The sequence below is a fragment of the Scyliorhinus torazame genome, chromosome 11 (genome assembly GCF_047496885.1).
Source record: "Scyliorhinus torazame isolate Kashiwa2021f chromosome 11, sScyTor2.1, whole genome shotgun sequence".
NCBI classification, from domain to species: Eukaryota; Metazoa; Chordata; class Chondrichthyes; order Carcharhiniformes; family Scyliorhinidae; genus Scyliorhinus; species Scyliorhinus torazame.
This window is the reverse complement of record NC_092717.1, coordinates 99,127,067-99,147,004: the sequence shown is the minus strand read 5'-3', so window position 1 is coordinate 99,147,004 and position 19,938 is coordinate 99,127,067. Positions and strand designations below refer to the sequence as shown.

Here is a 19,938-nt window from a genome sequence, read left to right as displayed (position 1 = left end):
GGTTGACCAACACATTACCTATATGTTTATTTACGGTCTACCAAATATCCTTTAGTTATTGAGTACATTGCATTGCACTGACATATCATACAAAGCAGTTAATACAGGAACATTTTCTAATGTTGTTCAGTGCCTTCCATCCTGTGGAATAAAATTCTATTTGAAGGCCAGTAGTAAATGTATATCGGTTGTAATGTGCTGGTTATTAGGGGTGTTTAATATACATTTGAGCTGATATAAATAGCTGCCATAAGCCTTAATCTGTGAAACTGTTTATTCAAATTCAAATACTGCAGATCAGAACACCAGATGACCAGTCGGTATTTGGAAACTAGATTGGAATTTCAACAATTGTATAAATTGAATTTGATGTTTGAAAGAGATAAGAGTTCCTGAAAAGGAAGAGCCTGGAGATTTTTCAATTCCTGTCTTTTTGCCATTCTGCCGATCACCACCTCCACTTGCTTTGGGCTGCTACTCATAAGGTCAGAGACGGACAGATTTACAGACCTGGATGGGGGTGGCACCAGCACAGAGCCAATTCTGTACCCCCCCAAAACTGAGAAAGAGTGTTGCAACAAGTTCCACATCTTCAGCAGGGATGGCAAGGCCACACACTGGCCATATTAAAATGGAGATTAATTTGGCCTTTTAGATAAATTGAATGTAAGCCAATTCATGGAATGAATATAATCCTGATTTTCATTTTGTCATTAGTTTGGTCAAACATACTCTTTGATTTTGTGCAAAAGATCTGTCCTTTCCTAACTGGGAGACTACTTCTGCATCATTTCTTGCTATGTCTAACCCAGTTTTTTGATTGACAATCCACATCATTTTACTGAAAAAGATTTATTCTTTTATTTTAAAATACCACAAAAGGATATTGTTCTTTAAATGCTTCACCTTGGCAACAGAGTTGGCCTCATTTGTTCCAGTTAAAATAAGATAGTTAAGGGGAGGGTGAGGTGTGCCTTGTACCTGTATTAAGCAGAGTCTAGTCTCAACAAAAGGGCTGGGCACAGGTTTATTTATTCAATGAGACTTGTTATATCTAACAGTCATCTTGTGCCCATGACCACAAGTTAGGAACATTCAGTTCTGAATGGAATCATTCATTTCCTCCATTGCTGCTGCTGATAACACAGTCATAATGTTGTTGTGAGGAACAGCATAGCAATGCTGTTTCAGTAGAAATATTCCCCAAATTTACGCAGGAACAGCACACAGTTACAGCATGTTGACAAAGGTGACCTTAAACCATGTTGTAAGCTTGAGTGCAAGAATTGCAGTTATGTGTAAATAATGGTTTTACAGAACAGATTAATATTATGACCAGCAAAGGGGGACAATATCAGAATTCCAAAGAATGGATAATTAAAATACCTTCAAAGCTGATGGAGCACATAATTGTAGTGATTAGCTCTGTGTGAAGACAGTGCTCCACATTAACAACTGTCAAGCCACTTGGGAGATGAAGCTTCATTATAACTGGAATATATTTTATTACTCAGCTATGTGCAAAAGATACTCTTTATTTCAGAGCTTTGCTATACTGTATAACAAAAATGTTTCTTCCTCAGCTGTACAAAATGAGCGGGATCGAATAAGTAACAGAAGAAGTAACTATGAAGGCAGCAGCTCACCCTCCATCAACACACTGGCTCAGGCTGAAGTTCTTTCTCATCAGGTAGGGCAGTATACAAATTTGAATCCCTCTTTCGTCTCCTTCCTCATTTTCTTTTGTCTTGCATTGTCAAAATTCATCCTTCAGGCAGTACAAATTCTGGGAATTGCTCTTCGGGTTCTTTGGATTAGCTATCATAATGGTGTCAGCAGACATTCAAGTTGCACAATAAACAGAATTTCATCAATTTTTCATCAAAATTATATCATGACTGTTCAGGAGAACTCATAAGGAATATTTTTGCCATTTTATTAATCAGGATTTGAAGACACATTTTTCAAATATTTTAACATTTGATCTCATTATTTTTCAGTGGACATAAAAACATAAGAACAGGTGCAGGAGTAGGCAATTCAGCCCCTCGAGCCTGCTCCATTGTTCAATACGACATGGCTGATCTCATCTTGGCCTCAGGTCCACGTTTCTGCCTGCTCCCCATAACCCTTCATCCATCAACTAATTGAAAACCTATCTCCTCCTTAAATTTGTTTACTGTTGCAGCATCCTATGACAAAAAGTAAATCGTACATAATTGAATTGCTTGGTAATATGTTTCTGTATTAAAAGAGACCAAGGGCCCGACCTTTAAAAATGGTGAATGAGACTCGGATGCAGATAGATGCCCCTTTCCATTTCATCTTTTGCTGCAGGGAGAAGGGGATAGCATTATTCACATAGTAGGAGAACCAGAACTCAGCAGGTCCATTTAAACTTGAGTAGAAATCATAAATTGATGGGGTAGGCGTAAATGCACTTGTAGGGTGTATAAAGTTTGTTTAAGTGTTGAAGTTTTTTAAACTTGAATAAAAATAGGCTGAAACTGTCAGTGTGTTAAAAAAAGTCTGCTGGACTGCTTTGAATGACAGGCCAGAACAGGTGTAGGTTAGAAATAAATACCATCTGTTTTATGCAATTTTAATAAAGTTCTTCTTGATATTTCCCAAGGATTATTATGTCATTACAAATGCATGGCTCAGTTTTAAAGGCTACAATTATCTCAGCAGGGGAGTTCTGAGTTCATAGTTTGACTGTTTAATGAGGTTATTAAAGGATTAGTTGCCTTTGATGTGGGATCTGAATGGAAGTTTGTTTTTATAAGGGATAACATTTTAAAAACTTTGAATGGGTTTCATGAATTGGAGTTTTTCAAGTATGGATGAATGAGTGTACTAGATTGTTCGAAGTTCTTTTTCATCTCCACATGATTCTCGAAGCCTCCCCAATGTGGATATTGGGTAACTGGCGATGGATGTGTCAAGGGTTTTGAGAGTACATGGGGATTGAGGGGGGGGGGAATTCATTGGCATGGAGGGACCATGAAGAGTATAAGGAGATATGGGGAGGGTGGGGTAGGAGGAAAGAATGAATTGACATGGAGCGGTGGGTGGGGAGGTGAGAAGTGAGAATTAGAGGGTCTAGGGGCTTTTCACAGTAACTTCATTTGAAGCCTACTTGTGACAATAAGCGATTTTCATTTCATTAAAGCTTCTAAATCAACTGGGATAAAGTTGCAAAGAACCTAAGAGGGCCTTCTAACCAGCCCACATTGACAAATGCCTATCAATCCACTACTTACGATCTGCTTCAGGTGTTGATGGGCCCGACTTGATTCCACTCCTGCCTCTCCAGAGCAACAATTGGATCTAACGGGGCCCTTTAAACCAAGGTGTATTTACCGAGTTGGAAAACTTACCGACTTGGACTACCTATCTCAGTAACAAAACTACGGTTCTAGGCTAGCATGGATTTTTGACTAGAGCATTTATAGTGTAGACCACTTTGTTGGTTGATGTTGCTGCCCAATGTTTTTGACAGTTGGAAACAGTGGCAGTCATAATAGGCCAGATTTTGGGGTCAGCGATGAAAACAGCGAGCTTGCCGCTGCCCTCAGAGAAAGATGCTCATAAAGATCCAGCAATCCCTGTGGTGTGGGCTTTCCTCTTTCTCAACAGCAGCTTAAATCTGGTGCTAAGTCAACAGGACGCTTTAGGAAGCAGCAGTAGTGATGTCACCAAGCGAACAGGGAGCTAATCACATTGAGGTATTCACGCACAGCAAACCAGGAAGTTAAACGCAGTTAATAATCTTCTCTCTTAATTTGATTTTCCGATGAAATGAATAATTATAATTGGATTAATATGGAAGTTAAATCAAGGTGAACAAACTTTAAACAAATAAAATGCATGCACATTTTTGTCATTGTGGAGAAATCTGACATCCTACATTGTAAAATTTGGTTTTCAGGGTCAGTGAAGCTGTTTAGCACTAATTGTGAAGTTAGCAGATCCTCTTAAACTCAATTATTCTTCATTCAAAAAGGTGCAATTCTTTCAAAGGTTTTACAGTGAGACTAACAACATTGGAATTTATAGATTTCCCTTTGATTGCAGTCTGCAGGACATCGACAGAACAACCTCTCGAGAAGCATAGACTCACTGACACCAACTTGTAGAATTCCACTTCAGCTGCTTATGTGCAGATTCCAACGTTACTGTCAGATTCACTTCAGGAGTGATGATGGAGGTCTCTGATGAAGTCTCTGTGAGGGGTTTCTGATGGGGGTCTCTGTTGGGGGGGTTTCTGATGGCGGTGGCTCTGATGAGGGAGTATGATGGGGAGGCTGGGGGGGCATCTGGTAAGGGGTCTGGGGAGGCTTTGGGGGATCAGGTCACCCTCATGCGCCTTGTCGGGGAGTTGATCTGTTACTCCCGTGGGGGGGGGGGGGGAGGATGCCCATACGTGTCAGTGGGGAGGGGGGGGGGAAGGGTTTGGGCTATGCAGGGGATGGGTGACCACCGCTGGACCTCGCTATTGGGCCGCCCGCTCAAAATGGTGACTCGATGGTAAAGGAAAGGGATCACACCTGGGCGCTGCTCCAATGCCAGTGGAGACTCGTAGTGAATCTCCACTGGCAGGACCACTTAGTCTCCAGAATGGAGAATCCAGCCCATTGAGTGGCAGGTTCCACAACATAAGTCCACGCTGTTGCTAACTTTGCCTTAGTTCAATTGCTCTGTTTTATTACCTTTGCTCTTGAGTCGCCAGGTATCTTTATGATACCACCACGTGGTTCAAGTCCGAGTAATGATCAATAATCCAATACACCGATTAGTAAGGTTTAAATCAAAGCACATTTATTATACACAATAATCGCTACTCATGCACAAATTCTACGTCTAAGCTACTTCTACAACTAACAGGCCTATACTTAACTTGGAACTGGCCCACCAGGTCAGGTGAACAAATGGCCTTTCGTTTGGGTTCTGAGCCTGCGGGATTCTAAGTTGGTACAGATTGATAGCTAGGAGAGCCTATCTCGTAGCGAGCGTTGAAGTAAGACTTACAGTTTTGACCAGCTGCTGAAGAATGAAGAGCTGGAGAAGCGGTGGAGAAGAGAGTGACTTGAACTTGGGGCTCAATTCTTATAGTCCCCAGGGGCTTCCCGCCTTTCGGGGCGGACCCTGTATCTGGTCCCAAGTGATTGGACTTTGTCCCAATCGCTTGGTTCGATTTTCTCCAATGCTGTAGCGGTTCCCTGATCGATGGGCGGTCTTGAGGTGGTCGTTCACTTCCTTTTGTGTAGGTTCCTGCTGGCGCCGAAGAGTCTGGTTTTGCTTTGTGTGTCTAAATGTTGCTTATTGTTCCCGGGGATTGCTCATTAGTATGCAGATGGCTGTTGTTTTGTTCTGCTGATGGTTGCTGGTATCGATAGTGTCTGGCCTTCCCAGAGGTAAATACACAGCCAACCTGCAGCTGCTGGTTTTTGTCTTGTTGGCTGACTTCCCCATCAGCCTTTGCCGTTCGCCATTTTGAATCGGGAGTTGGCCATTTTAAGTGGCTACAACGCACAGTTATGTTACTTTGTGAATATAGCTTGGTACCTAGTCAGTATATTTTCCCTTCAGGCTGGAGGAAGAATGTAATTGCTGGAAAGCACATCAGTGCCTTGCTGACCTGTACAGGCATGACCACCTCCACCTCTGACAAACAGACCGATTCTGCTTATATTATCATTGAAGTCAGTGTTTCCTCCTGAGGTGCCCACAGAAAACCTCTTCTTCTGTTGGTGGGGCACGTGACCGCTATAGACAGCCGCACCACCTAGTCTCTCTCAGTCGTTGACAGCAGGATTGTCAACAGTGACGGGGCAGTAAAGTGAATACATTAGAAATAACTCTGCATGAAGCTCTTTTGTCACTCGAAGAAAAGCGCAGTTAGCCACATTACACACAACCTTTTTAATGTGCACACAACATCTTGTTCCCAAAGCAAAAAATATATCAAATTACAGTTTGAACTTCATATTGTATTGCACTCTGAGAACAGAATACCACCATGAGTTAAATCATTGTGATTTGCTGGCTTAAAATTGGCAGCATAATATGTAACTTTTGGAGAAATACAGTTGTGTAACAAGCTGAGTAGCTACTGTATAAGTTGATCATTGTTGATTTATCATGAAATGCTTAGCCATGATATACCATCACCATGATCAAAATATCCTTTTGTTTTACTTTTTGAAGCTGGACAATTAATTTTTGCAGCATAATTTTGAATGAAGTCAGACGTTTGGCTTTAATCATGACAAGGAAATAATAGGTGCTTTCGATTAATATGCGGCACGAGAATTGTTTTTTAACAACACATACCAATAAAAATGCATTTACGACAAACAAAACAATGAATCTTTTTTAATGGACGACACTTAAAAAATGGGGCTCAGCATTAAATGTTCCAAAGCTTTTTTACAAAAAGTTAATTAACTTTCAAAGACTTCGCATGGCATGATTTTATGACATTCTTTACAAACAAAACACTTTTTTGCTTGACTGATTTTCCTGGCTCCATGTTTTATTTTTCAATGGTATCGTGCTACTAAAAACATGAATCTTTTTCAGAATTCAGGAACCTGTTTGCAGGTTCTTTTAAAATCTCATTGATGGTGGACAACAGGCTGCGCATTTCCATTCACATTAGTCACAAGTGAAGCAAAAATAATCTCATTTGGGTTTTTTTAATTATCTGCATGAATGCTTCTTTGGATCGTGTTCTGGGAACAGCAACTGCTTGTAAAAACAATTAACATTTCCTGAATTGTAATTTAATTTGGTCCTGGTTTTTGTTCCTCAGCAGATCACCTTCTCAGTTTCTTCAGGAAGCGCAGACATTGCCACCAAGAAAATTGCTAGTATTAGCGATGTCTGTGAATCGATGAAGGAACAGTTGCTGGTTTTGGTGGAATGGGCAAAATACATTCCAGCTTTCTGTGAACTGCCATTAGATGATCAGGTGAAGTATGAACATTTTCAAATTGGTCATTTAGTTTTGAGCTGACGGGACTTATAACAATTTGTTGCAGAATTGAATGTGTGCATATGTGAATGTATTTGTACTCATATGTGCATCTACACATGCAAGTGGAATTTGAGCAAAGAGTAATTGCAGCACAGGAGGAGACCATTTTGCCCATTAAGTCTATGACAGCTCTCTGTAAGAGAATCCAGTCAGTCCCAGTCCCTCGATCTATGCACAAATCCCCGCATGTTTATTTCCCCCAAATGCCCTTAGCATGTTTTGGAATACCCCCAATCCATTTACAAGATGTAAGTCAAGCTTTTCCTTTTTTTAATACTAGTGAGATGGGGGAAGAACCTTTGAATATCCCAAACGTATTTACAAAAGGAAACAGGACTCCTTGTTCCTTCTTAGATAATAGTGCATCACAACAAGTTATGATTTGAAAATTGTTGTAAATATTCTGCCCACATTGAAATATATTTGGGCAGCGCCTTAATTGATTTTAATTCAAGTTTGACCAAACTCTGACTGATCAAAACAGCACGTAAACTTGTGACTTAAATACATGTTTGATCTGCCTATGGTAAGATAAATACACTGAGCGTAGGAAATGCTTTTGGCTACATTTCAATGACTCAACTGTAATTTTAGTTATAAATTGTATTCCATCTCGCCTTAACATTTCCAGAGGAATGTTGGGGAAAATAAATATGAAGAAGTTGGCCTTGTTCCAAGTCAAGCCAGCTTAAAGTTCCACTTAGCTAAGCTCTTTCTAGAGACTGGTATGAGAACTCAAGATTTAGCAGAGCTAAAGCTGTTAGGTACACGTGACATAAACTGAGATTTGAAAGTTCAAACACTGCTCTGCTTCAAGGAATCTAAGTTATGATGAAAAAATTTCTAGTGACATTTGTATGATTATAAAAAGAAGGCCTTGCATTTATATAATGCCTTTCACCACTCCAGGACATCCCAAGGCACTTTAATGTCAATGAAATACTTATGAAGCCTCGTCACTGTTGTAATGTAGGAAACTGTGCATAATAGGTACATTCCATTAGTGCAGGCTTTTCACACATAAATGAATCTCTATAATGCATCATCACTATTTAACTATCAATACATTATATGACTCTGACTGGGCTGAGCTTTCCCACTGGGTTTAGGACACTGACTTAAGGATCAAATAGCGGTCCCAAACCTGCTCTTTCCAGCCGCAGGACCAGCTCAGCTATTTTACCAGAGATGGCGTCCTAGTTGATCTCTTTTGGGCCCATCATCGGTGGGCAGGATGTGGATGCAGCTGATCCAATCATTGCACCTGCAGGTCAGAAGCCTTGGCTGTCCCATCGGGAAAGGTTGGCACTGCTGTGGGAGCTCGGACGGTCAAGTGGCCCAAAGCGGCACGTACAAAAATAAAATCTATGGGGCCAAGCTGCCAGCCATCCCCCCCCCCCCCCCCCCCCCAACCCAGATTGCCTGGCAATGGCCTTTACTGGCAAGAACTCCCTCATTGATATATGGAGGCTCTGGATCTATTGGCTTCCTGGACGTGCAGGGTGGTCACCCCCATTAAGGTGGCAGCTCCACACGAGGCTGGTTCTCTCTGCTACCGGCAAAATGCAAACAGGCCACTTAATGATTCCAATAGTGGGCTCATGTGCTTCAATTAGTTGGCCGCCTCCCTGGGGCGGGTAGAAGATCAGTGCACCCTAGGGAATCTTCAGTTCAATTTATGGGATGTGCCAAGTAGTTAAAGTGGTATTTTAGTTTAACGGTAATGGCAGATGAGCAATCTAATGTTTAAATCCCAGCAGATTATGAAATTGAATAACTGAATTCAATCAATCTAGTAATTTATGCGCTTATTTAGATCAGGAAGAATAATTACAAGCTGCTCAATTATCCTGTCCATCCCCCCAATCATTGTTGACTGATAATGCACTAAATTTTTAATTTTTGTTCTTGTCTATAAGCCCCCTCCATAGCCTAGCACTTATCTGTCTCTAGGCTGTAATAATCCAGGAGACACGAAGACAAAGGCTTAACTAAATTTATTTTAAACTCCAAAGTACAGCCGCACTCACGCGATACAACACATGTGTCCCAGCCTGGGACTGACAGGACTCCCGGTCCGGGTCTGACACAGTATTTAAAGGGCTCGATAACTCGTCCCAGCTGGACGGTCCTCTGTATGCTATGACAGGAACTCATACTCCACGAGCCCCATGGGGAGATTAATGAGTGATCCCTTGGGGCGGCACGGTGGCCCAGTGGTTAGCACTGCTGCCTCAAGGCGCCGAGGACCCATGTTCGATCTCGGCCCCGGGTTCGATCTCGGCCCCGGGTCACTGTCTCTGTGGAGTTTGCACATTCTCCCCCTGTCTGTGTGAGTTTCACCCCACAACCCAAAGATGTGCAGCGTAGGTGAATTGGCCACGCTATATTGCCCCTTAACTGGGGAAATGAAATGAGTGATCCCTCGTGGTCCTCATGGCCAATATATTTTCTAGGATGCTGTATTCCTCTGAATCTGGTCATCTCTGTATTCCCACTCTACACTGTTCGTGGCAGTTTCCAGTTTCCTCTGCTCTACTATTTGGAAGTTTTCATCCTTCATTCACCCATTACCCCGCCAACAAAGCCTTTCCTCCTCCTCAAAAGCTATATTTTTTGAGCAGCTCTCAAATCCTAGCTTTTTTTTTGCTCTGTCTCTGTGTCAATATTCCTCATAACTACAGGAAGTCACTCAGAATATTTCTTTGTATTGAAGGCACTCTATAAATATATATTATTCATGTGCTCAGAGGTGTTTGTGAGAAAGGTAATATGATGCTCCACAAATGCATTCCTTCACTTTTCTTTAAATAGAAACTGTGATAATTTTACTCTTGTGTTTAGCCAAATAAGTCAGCTTTTTTAAAGCTTTTCAGGAAGTCCTTGTTTAGCTCAATGTGTAAATGTGCTGTGTGCTGCAATAGAGCCATTCAGGCCAGAAAGGTAGTGCCTGAGTTAACTAATGCCATTGGGAGTGTTCTCAGTTGGAATGCTACCATGAGCCCCAGGGCACTTGGGCAAGGTTAGCTATCATTCTTGATCCAAAGTCCCAACCAGAGATGCTGGCTGGAAAGCGCACATGCAGCCATAATAGAACTGACCACTGTAGCAACCAAGCCTTTAAATAAAGAAGGACGTGTCTCTCGCACAACGTCTGTGAGCTGATGTTAGTTGCCTCAGGAAGTGGCCTGCAATATTAAAGTAGCTAAAGGCTATTGATGGAATACGGACTCATTAACTGAAGTTCACTGATGCATAGAAATGACTTTGATCACCAGTGCATTTAAAATGATAAGTTGGAGCTAGTTCGGCGAATTCGTGATTTTTAAGAATTCCATTTTCACTTGAGTATTTATAAAGCCCATTCCACTGATCAGTGCAACATCTCAAACGACATGGGAAGACTGATGTATCTATCAGCCTCATTCCTTTAACGCTGTGAAATCGATATACATTACAGTAACTGGGATTTGCTTCTGACCTGCCTTCTCTTCCATCACCTAATCTCTGGACAGATCATCTCCTAGCACTCTACCAGGAACAATTAAAGACCACTCTGCCACCAGAAACCTGGCAAATATAAATGGACCAGTGGATGTCCAATTGAAAAAGTGAAATGTCTGCCAAGAATTTGAAAGACTCCAGTAGACACGAGGCACCAACAATTAGTCACATTAGGATAGGAGCATTTGTGGTTATCACATGCAGAAGAATGTCTGCTACCCCTTAATGAGAATGCAGCAATCTATTTACAAGAGCAGTAAACTTCCTTGCTGTCTCAGCCACACATGCAACGTCAGTGAGCCTGGCAGCAGATGTAGAATCCGCTCCCGGGTGAGATCATGTCATCAACATGCTTTCAAGCTGGATGGGCAATTAAGGTGTGGCAAGCGCGTGACGCATCCTCGGGTAGGCCGGAATAAGCAGGTGGGGGTGGGAACTAATTGGGCATCAAGTCCAATGGGGACCAGTTGGTGGTTTTAAAATCTCTGCTGGCAGCACCATGAAGGATGTCGGGGTTGTGGGGAAGGCTGCAGATATATTCTTCACAGGATCAAAGAAGAGGAATGTGCGGTGCTAATGGCCTCGGCACCTGGCGGGCACATAAGGTGGGAGGGCAAGCCCAATGGGCAGACTTGAGCACAACAGGGGTTGTCGTGGGTGACATTATTCTTGTTCATACCTCAAAGCTCTCTCGGTGGTGTGATTATTAACATTAGAAAATGTTGGCGGGATTTTCCACCACACTATTGTGTTTCACAACAGTGGCCCACCATTGGCAAGATGCTGCTGCTGTCAATGGGGTTTCCGATTTTATGCATCCCCACTGCCAGGAAACCCATGGCGGGAGTTCACATTCGTGGGGACAGAAGATCCCGCCGGCGAGGACTGCTGGCAAATTCCGGCCATTATGTTTGATCTTGTTTCTTTGAATATTACATAAACATTGATTTTGTTGCAATGCTCTGAGTATTTGTGATGGTCCTTATAGGCACAGAGGTGGGGGGTAGCAGGGGTTTCAAACTTTATTGCATAGGCTGCAGTTGGATTGTGGGAGGAAACCAGAGCACCCAGGGGAAACCCACGCAGACATGGGGAGAACGTACAAACTCCACACAGCCAGTCACCCAAGGTCAGCATTGAACCCGAGTCCCTGGCGCTATGAGGCAGCAGTGCCACCGCGCTGTCCCTACCATGCCGCATGAGCTAGAATTGATGCCATGGCAGCCTAACTGAAGGTGCATATTATCAAGACCTCTCCCGTGTGTCTCTACTCCCCTGAAGGTTCCTGACATCTGCCTCCACATCCCCATGCTGTGTCTCCATGGGTTCCCCATCGGACCCATTTATATATTCATCCATCGTGGCATCTGGAGCTGCCTCACAATCCTCAGCCTCCAGTGAGCCCCCCCCTTGCCAGTGCCAGATTGTGCAGAGTGTGGTGGTATGTATTAGGGGTCATGTGGGACTGTGAAGCCGTGATGCTATTGGCTGACAGATCCCGGGTCCGGGTTGGCTGCTGACTCCTGGCTCCGCCCTGAAGGCGGAGTATAAGAACCCGAGCTTCTCCCCGCCGCTTCATTCTGTTGCTGAACTGCTGGGGACAAGTCTCGCTTAATAAAGCCTGAATCAACTTCATCACTCCTCGTCTCTCTCGTAAGTCATTGTGCGCTACAATTTATTAAGCGAGCTTAAAAGACTATGGAGCTCCGGATCGCCCCGGAATGCCTGCGGATCAGCCCCCACGCAGCGAACTCGGCAGCAATATTTAAACACTGGCAAGCGTGTTTTGAAGGCTACCTCCGAACGGCCCCCGGCCGGATCACAGAAGACCAGAAAATGCAGGTCCTGCATTCGAGGGTAAGCCCGGAAATTTACCCTCTCATCGAAGACGCAGAGGATTTCCCGACGGCGCTCGCATTACTGAAGGGCATCTACGTTCGGCCCGTGAACCAGGTCTACGCGCGTCACCAACTCGCAACTAGACGGCAAAGTCCCGGAGAATCGCTACAAGAATTCTACGCCGCGCTGCTAATTTTGGGATGGGGCTGCAGCTGCCCGCCGGTGAACGCGATCGAACACACGGACATGCTAATTCGCGATGCTTTTGTGGCAGGTATGAACTCTCCCCAAATCCGCCAAAGTCTTTTAGAAAGAGAGTCGCTAGGACTCTCAGAGGCACGGGCCCTTGCAGCTTCCCTAGATGTGGCCTCGCAAAACGCCCGCGCCTACGGCCCCGACCGCGCAGCAGCCCCTTGGGCTCCATGGACCCCTGTCGCGACAAACCCCGCCCCCCCTCGCAGGCCTGCGCGGTTAAAGCGCCAGACCATCCCGGGGGGGCCCGCTGCTATTTCTGCGGGCAAGCGAAACACCCCCGGCAGCGCTGCCCGGCCCGCGCAGCTATTTGTAAAAGCTGCGGCAAGAAGGGCCATTACGCGGCAGTGTGCCGGTTCCGGGGGGTCGCCGCAATCCCGGAGAAGAACGAGCCCAGCATATCCCAAATGCTCCCCAACCCCCCCCCCCCCCGCAGCGCCCCATGTGCTGCGGGTGCCGCCATTTTGGGTCCCGGGCACCACGAGGGGAGGATGGGCGCCGCCATCTTGTGACCCCCCAGCCACGTGCGATTCATGGGGGCGGCCATTTTGTCCACCCCCGACCACGTGCGATCCATGGGGGTGGCCATTTTGTCCACCCCCGGCCGCGTGCGATCCATGGGGGCGGCCATCTTGGTTGACAACAAAGGACCCCAGCATCGACGGCTCCACGGGGTCCGAAGAAGACGCCGCGACACTACTACCACAACTGGCTTCGGTGACTCTGGATCAATCACGGCCCCGGACGCTCCAGACGACGACAACAACGGTGCTGATCAACGGACATGAGACACCATGCCTGATCGACTCCGGGAGCACTGAAAGTTTTATTCACCCAGACACGGTAAGACGCTGTTTTCTGACCATCCATCCAAGCACGCAAAAGATTTCCCTAGCTGCAGGATCCCACTCCGTAGAGATCAAAGGGTTCTGCATCGTGAACCTAACAGTGCAAGGGAGGGAGTTTAAGAACTACAGGCTCTAGGTCCTTCCCCAACTCTGCACTCCCACATTACTGGGATTAGATTTCCAGTGTAACCTGCAGAGCCTAACATTTCAATTCGGCGGCCCAATACCCCCACTCACTATCTGCGGCCTCGCAACTCTCAAGGTTGAACCGCCGTCCTTGTTTGCAAACCTCACCCCGGATTGCAAACCCGTCGCCACTAGGAGCAGCCGGTACAGCGCCCAGGACCGGATATTTATTCGGTCTGAAGTCCAGCGGTTGCTGAAGGAAGGCATAATCCAGGCCAGCAATAGTCCCTGGAGAGCCCAGGTGGTAGTAGTAAAGACCGGGGAGAAGCAAAGGATGGTCGTAGACTATAGTCAGACCATCAACAGGTACACACAGCTAGATGCGTACCCTCTCCCCCGCATATCCGACTTGGTAAATCGGATTGCCCAGTATAAGGTTTTCTCCACCGTGGACGTCAAGTCCGCCTACCACCAGCTAACCATCCGCCCAGGTGACCGCAAGTACACAGCCTTCGAGGCAGACGGGCGTCTATACCACTTCCTAAGGGTCCCATTTGGTGTCACAAACGGGGTCTCGGTCTTCCAACGGGAGATGGACTGAATGGTTGACCAGCACGGGTTGCAGGCCACGTTCCCGTATCTCGACAACGTAACCATCTGCGGCCACGATCAGCAGGACCACGACGCCAACCTCCAAAAATTCCTCCAGACCGCTAACGCCCTGAACCTCACATACAACGAGGAAAAGTGCGTTTTTAGCACAAACCGGTTGGCCATCCTGGGATACGTAGTGCGCAATGGGATAATAGGCCCCGACCCCGAACGCATGCGCCCCCTTATGGAATTTCCCCTCCCCCACTGCTCCAAAGCCCTGAAACGTTGCCTGGGTTTCTTTTCAAATTACGCCCAGTGGGTCCCCCAGTATGCAGACAAGGCCCGCCCACTAATACAGTCCACTACCTTCCCCCTGTCGACAGAGGCTCGCCAGGCCTTCAGCCGCATCAAAGCGGATATCGCAAAGGCCACGATGCATGCCATCGAGTCCCTCCCCTTCCAGGTCGAGAGCGACGCATCCGACGTAGCTCTGGCGGCCACCCTTAACCAAGCGGGCAGACCCGTGGCCTTTTTCTCCCAGACCCTCCACTCCTCAGAAATCTGCCACTCCTCAGTGGAAAAGGAAGCCCAAGCCATAGTGGAAGCTGTGCGACATTGGAGGCATTACCTGGCCGGCAGGAGAGTCACTCTCCTCACCGACCAACAGTCGGTAGCCTTCATGTTCGATAATGCACAGCGGGGCAAAATTAAAAATGACAAGATCTTAAGGTGGAGGATCGAGCTCTCCACCTTCAACTATGAGATCTTGTACCGTCCCGGAAAGCTGAACGAGCCCTATCCCGCGGCACATGTGCCAACGCACAAATAGACCGCCTCCAAGCCCTCCACGAGGACCTCTGCCACCCGGGGGTCACTCGATTCTACCATTTCATAAAGTCCCGCAACCTCCCCTACTCTGTGGAGGAGGTCCGTACAGTCACCAGGAACTGCCACATTTGCGCAGAGTACAAACTGCACTTTTTCAGGCTGGATAGAGCGCACCTGATCAAGGCTTCCCGCCCCTTTGAACGCCTCAGTTTGGATTTCAAAGGGCCCCTCCCCTCCACTGACCGCAACGCATACTTCCTGAACGTGGTGGACGAGTACTCTCGTTTCCCCTTCGCCATCCCCTGCCCCGACATGACAGCGGCCACAGTCATTAAAGCCCTTGGCACCATATTCACACTGTTCAGTTGCCCCGCGTATATCCATAGCGACAGGGGGTCCTCCTTCATGAGTGACGAGCTGCGCCAGTTCCTGCTCAGCAAGGGCATAGCCTCGAGCAGGACAACCAGCTACAACCCCCGGGGGAACGGGCAAGTAGAGAGGGAGAACGGCACGGTCTGGAAGACCGTCCTGCTGGCCCTACGGTCCAGGGATCTCCCAGTTTCCCGGTGGCAGGAGGTACTCCCGGACGCTCTCCACTCCATCCGGTCGCTGCTGTGTACCACCACTAACCAAACGCCTCATGAGCGCCTCCTTGTCTTCCCCAGGAAGTCCTCCTCCGGAACGTCGCTGCCGACCTGGCTGGCGGCCCCAGGACCCATCTTGCTCCGGAAACATGTGCGGGCACACAAATCGGACCCGTTGGTCGAGAGGGTTCACCTTCTCCACGCGAACCCGCAGTACGCCTACGTGGCGTACCCCGACGGCCGACAGGACACGGCCTCCCTGCGGGACCTGGCGCCCGCCGGCAACACACACACCCCCCCGACACCGATCATCCCCTCCCTGCCACCGGCGCACCCCGCGACCGCCCCCTTCCCGGGGGGATCGGTCCTCCTCCCGTGCCCGCCCAGGACTGAAACAGGAACAAACACCGAAACGCTCCCGGAGACGACAACGCCTGAACAAGCACCTGCACCACCACCGGGGCTGAGGCGATCGACGAGGAAGACCAGACCGCCCGCTCGACTCGTGGCATCCGCGTGACACCAAGAATGTTGTTGTATTGTAACAAAAAAAATTTTTTTCTTGCTAATATTGTAAATAGTTTCACAAGCTTGTACATAGCCCAGTGTAGGGCTAAAACTGTAGTAACATGTCCGAAATTTTCCTTCCAGGGCCAGCCTTGTAAACCCCTACCACCATGTGAACCACCACCCCGCCGGGTTCCTTTTTAACAAGGGGTGAATGTGGTGGTATGTATTAGGGGTCATGTGGGACTGTGAAGCCGTGATGCTATTGGCTGACAGATCCCGGGTCCTGATTTGCTGCTGACTCCTGGCTCCGCCCTGAAGGCGGAGTATAAGAACCTGGGCTTCTCCCCGCCGCTTCATTTTGTTGCTGAACTGCTGGGGACAAGTCTCGCTTAATAAAGCCTGAATCGACTTCATCACTCCTCGTCTCTCTCGTAAGTCATTGTGCGCTACACAGAGTGCAGTAGGCAATGATTGTAAATGAAATATGCACAGGAGGATATTGCAGTGCTCCCTGTGATTGGTTTAGGCACCTGAACCTCACCTTAAGGAGCCAATGGCCCTCTCTACCTCTGCCCTTTTTGAAATATGACTCCTGTTGTACCTCTCCTCCACCTGTGTTCTTGAGTGGTGGAGTGACGCATGAACCACCTTTTCAGGGGATAGCCCTTGTCACCCTGGAACCATCCATCTAAATGAGCAGGAGTGACAAATAGCCTTGGCACTGAGTGTCACAGGATGTAGGTATAATGTGAACTGCCAGGATCCCAGGACACAGACTGAATCCGTGCTTGTGGGTGCAGATGATCTGAATGTGCATTGAGTGGAACCCCTTCCAGTTCACAAAGGCTCCCGGCTCCCCTGCAGGTGACTGATGGCCACATGAGTGCAGTCGATGGCAGCCTGGATATGGAGGAAATTAGCAATTACCACAAAGCCTCTGGTGGTCTCAGTCTTGCTGACTTCGTCCAGCAATGAATTAATGTCACCACCCATTTGAAGAGAGCATCAATAACAAACTTGACCCAATTGTGGGCAGCAGATTGGGACACACCACACAAATCTCCCATTGATCCCTGGAAAGGACTGAAGGCGTAGAGGTCACTGCCCACCCAGCCGGAAGCTAACTCCAGCCCAATTATGATGCATATGGGGATGGCAGTGTCCCTAGAAAGGTGACCTCCTTTGCCACTGGACCGTGGACATGTTGGGGTGATTGGAGCGCTGCCTATACACACTGGCTGCAGGGTAGTGCTGTGCACCTTCTGCCTCGCACTATCAGCTGGCCTTGCAAACCCTGTGTCTGTGTCTCTCCTCCTAAGGGTTGCTCCCTGGGATTTTGCCTGCAGTTACCTGGCCTCCTTTCCCTCCTGGTACTCTTTTCCTCCTTAGAGGAGGTCCCAGAGGATGAGAATACAATCCCCATGGTCAGAAATGCACAAGGCACTGTGTCAACCACCTAACCTCAGATGCTGCTGAAATCTTCAAAGATAGCAAGAAAAAGAATTCTAAAGAAAGCTATCCACACATGGAATATATGCACCAGAAATGAGAGAAACTTCTCAAGTCACATACGTTTAATGATAAAAAAAAACTCTAACTAAAGAGACAGGGCCTTTACTCCGGGGCCTTCTCCCCTACCCTTGGAAGGAAACTGTGTTGGTTGCCTGTGTGTCCTGAAAGACAACCACAAAATCACATGGGCAACGTAAGATTCCTTTCAATTGGTAAATTAATGGCCTTAACTGGCCCTTTAAGTGTCGGCAGGCACCCTTCCAACTCCCATGTGCTCTTAATATCGCTCATGTATGCAATGACATTATGACGCTTACCCGACATCTTCATGTGCAAATTTTGCGGGTTCACACCCGTTTTCTTCACATGAAATTCGGGCCATTGTGTCTCAATAAAGAGCTGATTGCAGACCAGTCATTTCTCTTGATGTGGGATTCTCCCTGAAGCTCGCAATTTCTCATACCTGACCAAGACAATGGTGTACTGGCAGACCTCCTTGCCCGTTCTTCCGTTTGTGGGTAGAACATGATCTGGGGCAGCAAGGATAAGGAGGGTCCGTGTCCTCAAAGAAGGGTGCCAACTATCAAAGCCTAGATGGCCAAACTTGAAATAATTGAAGTTGAACGAAACTGAAATGTTTTTAGATGAACCGTAAATTGTCCAACTGGAGTCATTTCAACTTTGGAATTTGTTTTGGACCTGATCTTAACTGGAATTTAAAAGCCTGCATCTGGTTGCGTTGATTTACAATATCCTGTCACACACTCTATATAGTTTGGCACCATTTTAGAATCAAAGTGTTATTTGTGGGGAGCAAATGTTGCCAAACAAGCACACTAACTTCTGCTGACACTAGAAATTTATAGATAGATTAAGAAAGAGCCATTAATTATACCTTTTTTAAGTAATTGTTTTTAACTAAACCTATTGTGCAGTACACTAGCTTAACATCATAAATATTAATTTGGTTCCGATGAAAAGCTACCCAAAGTTTGACAGAGCCTCTGCTATTTGGCTTGTCGGTGAGTTGCAATGTAGGGGGTGGGGGTGAGAGGGTGGGGCTCACAGACTACAACTGTTTGAAACTTAGAACCAAGATCAAATGCGTGTGGACATGGTGATTGCAACCGTCAGTGAATATTCTCAGAAATTATTTACTAATTGTGTACAATATATTTTAACTTCCTTGTGTATCTTATACATCAGGTTGCTTTGTTGAGGGCACATGCTGGGGAACACTTGCTGCTTGGAGTGGCGAAACGATCCATGTTATATAAGGATGTTCTATTACTAGGTAAAATCTCCTGACATTCATATATCTTATAGGTAGCATTAAAAAAAATATTCCATCGAACTAATATATGATTATCATGAGTGATTTTTACTTTTTATAAAGGCAATACTGACCATTGATGCTATTTTCAACAGGGAATGATTATGCTGTACACCGCAACTGTCCAGAACTGGAAATTAGTCGTGTGGCAAATAGGATTTTGGATGAGTTGGTGCAGCCTTTCCAGGAAATCCAGATCGATGATAATGAATATGCCTGTTTGAAAGCTATAGTTTTCTTTGATCCAGGTACTAATCTTCACATTAGAAGGAATGTTTAGCATTGCATCATTGTGACCGTGCCTTCCACTGGAAGCAGCAGATAGTCATTTGGCATTTTAAATGCCTGAATTGGAGGTTTGAATTGAATCACCGCCTTTTGAGAATGAAACCTTTTCTTTCCAGCCATCAGAATAGTTTTGCAAAGCTGGCATTACCAGTGGGAAGTTGTGTCCACTGCAAACCTGTAACAGGGATTCAGGCAGGCGCAGTCTACACTTGAATTCCAAACGTGTGTTCACACCTAGCAAGACTCTGTGTTAACACAGTGATTTTGTCATATGACCCCCTGTAGTAGCGCGGTCACTTTAAGGGGCGAGCCCTCACAGTCCACATGACCAGCTCGGGGGCTATCGCATGGGAACATGTGAACATCGACCAATGGGGAAAAAGTGCAGGGCCCTGAGAGTGGAGTCCTAGACCCTGGAGAGTTGACCCTGGAGCCAGAGAGTGAAGACCTCTTTAGTGACTGTGCCTGTGCATTGTTTATCTTTGCTTGTTACCGATAAACCCTTGTTCATACACTGGTAGTCTCCCCAGTATTGTCTCCAACCACTACATTGGCGTCGAATGTAAACCAGATCGATCACAAGCCCGCAGTAGGTCAGAATTGGTGGGGGAAGGGAGAAGTCTCCAAACCAAACAGAAAGATCAAAAGCATCGATGGCATCATAAAACAGTGAGTGAA

At 46.5% G+C, this 19,938-nt stretch overlaps 1 protein-coding gene across 4 annotated transcripts in view; it reads left to right on the top strand.

Annotated features, from left to right (window-relative positions):
• LOC140385407 (hepatocyte nuclear factor 4-gamma-like) overlaps positions 1–19,938 on the top strand; it is a 231,656-nt gene that overhangs the window by 190,550 nt on the left and 21,168 nt on the right. For 3 of the 4 annotated variants that reach the window (XM_072467529.1, XM_072467530.1, XM_072467527.1), the window contains exons 4-7: positions 1,584–1,690; positions 6,818–6,976; positions 18,846–18,933; positions 19,068–19,220. In XM_072467529.1, coding sequence (XP_072323630.1) covers positions 1,584–1,690; positions 6,818–6,976; positions 18,846–18,933; positions 19,068–19,220 — 507 coding nt within the window. The remainder of the gene's footprint in view (positions 1–1,583; positions 1,691–6,817; positions 6,977–18,845; positions 18,934–19,067; positions 19,221–19,938) is intronic. The other variant, XM_072467528.1, reaches the window with a different exon arrangement.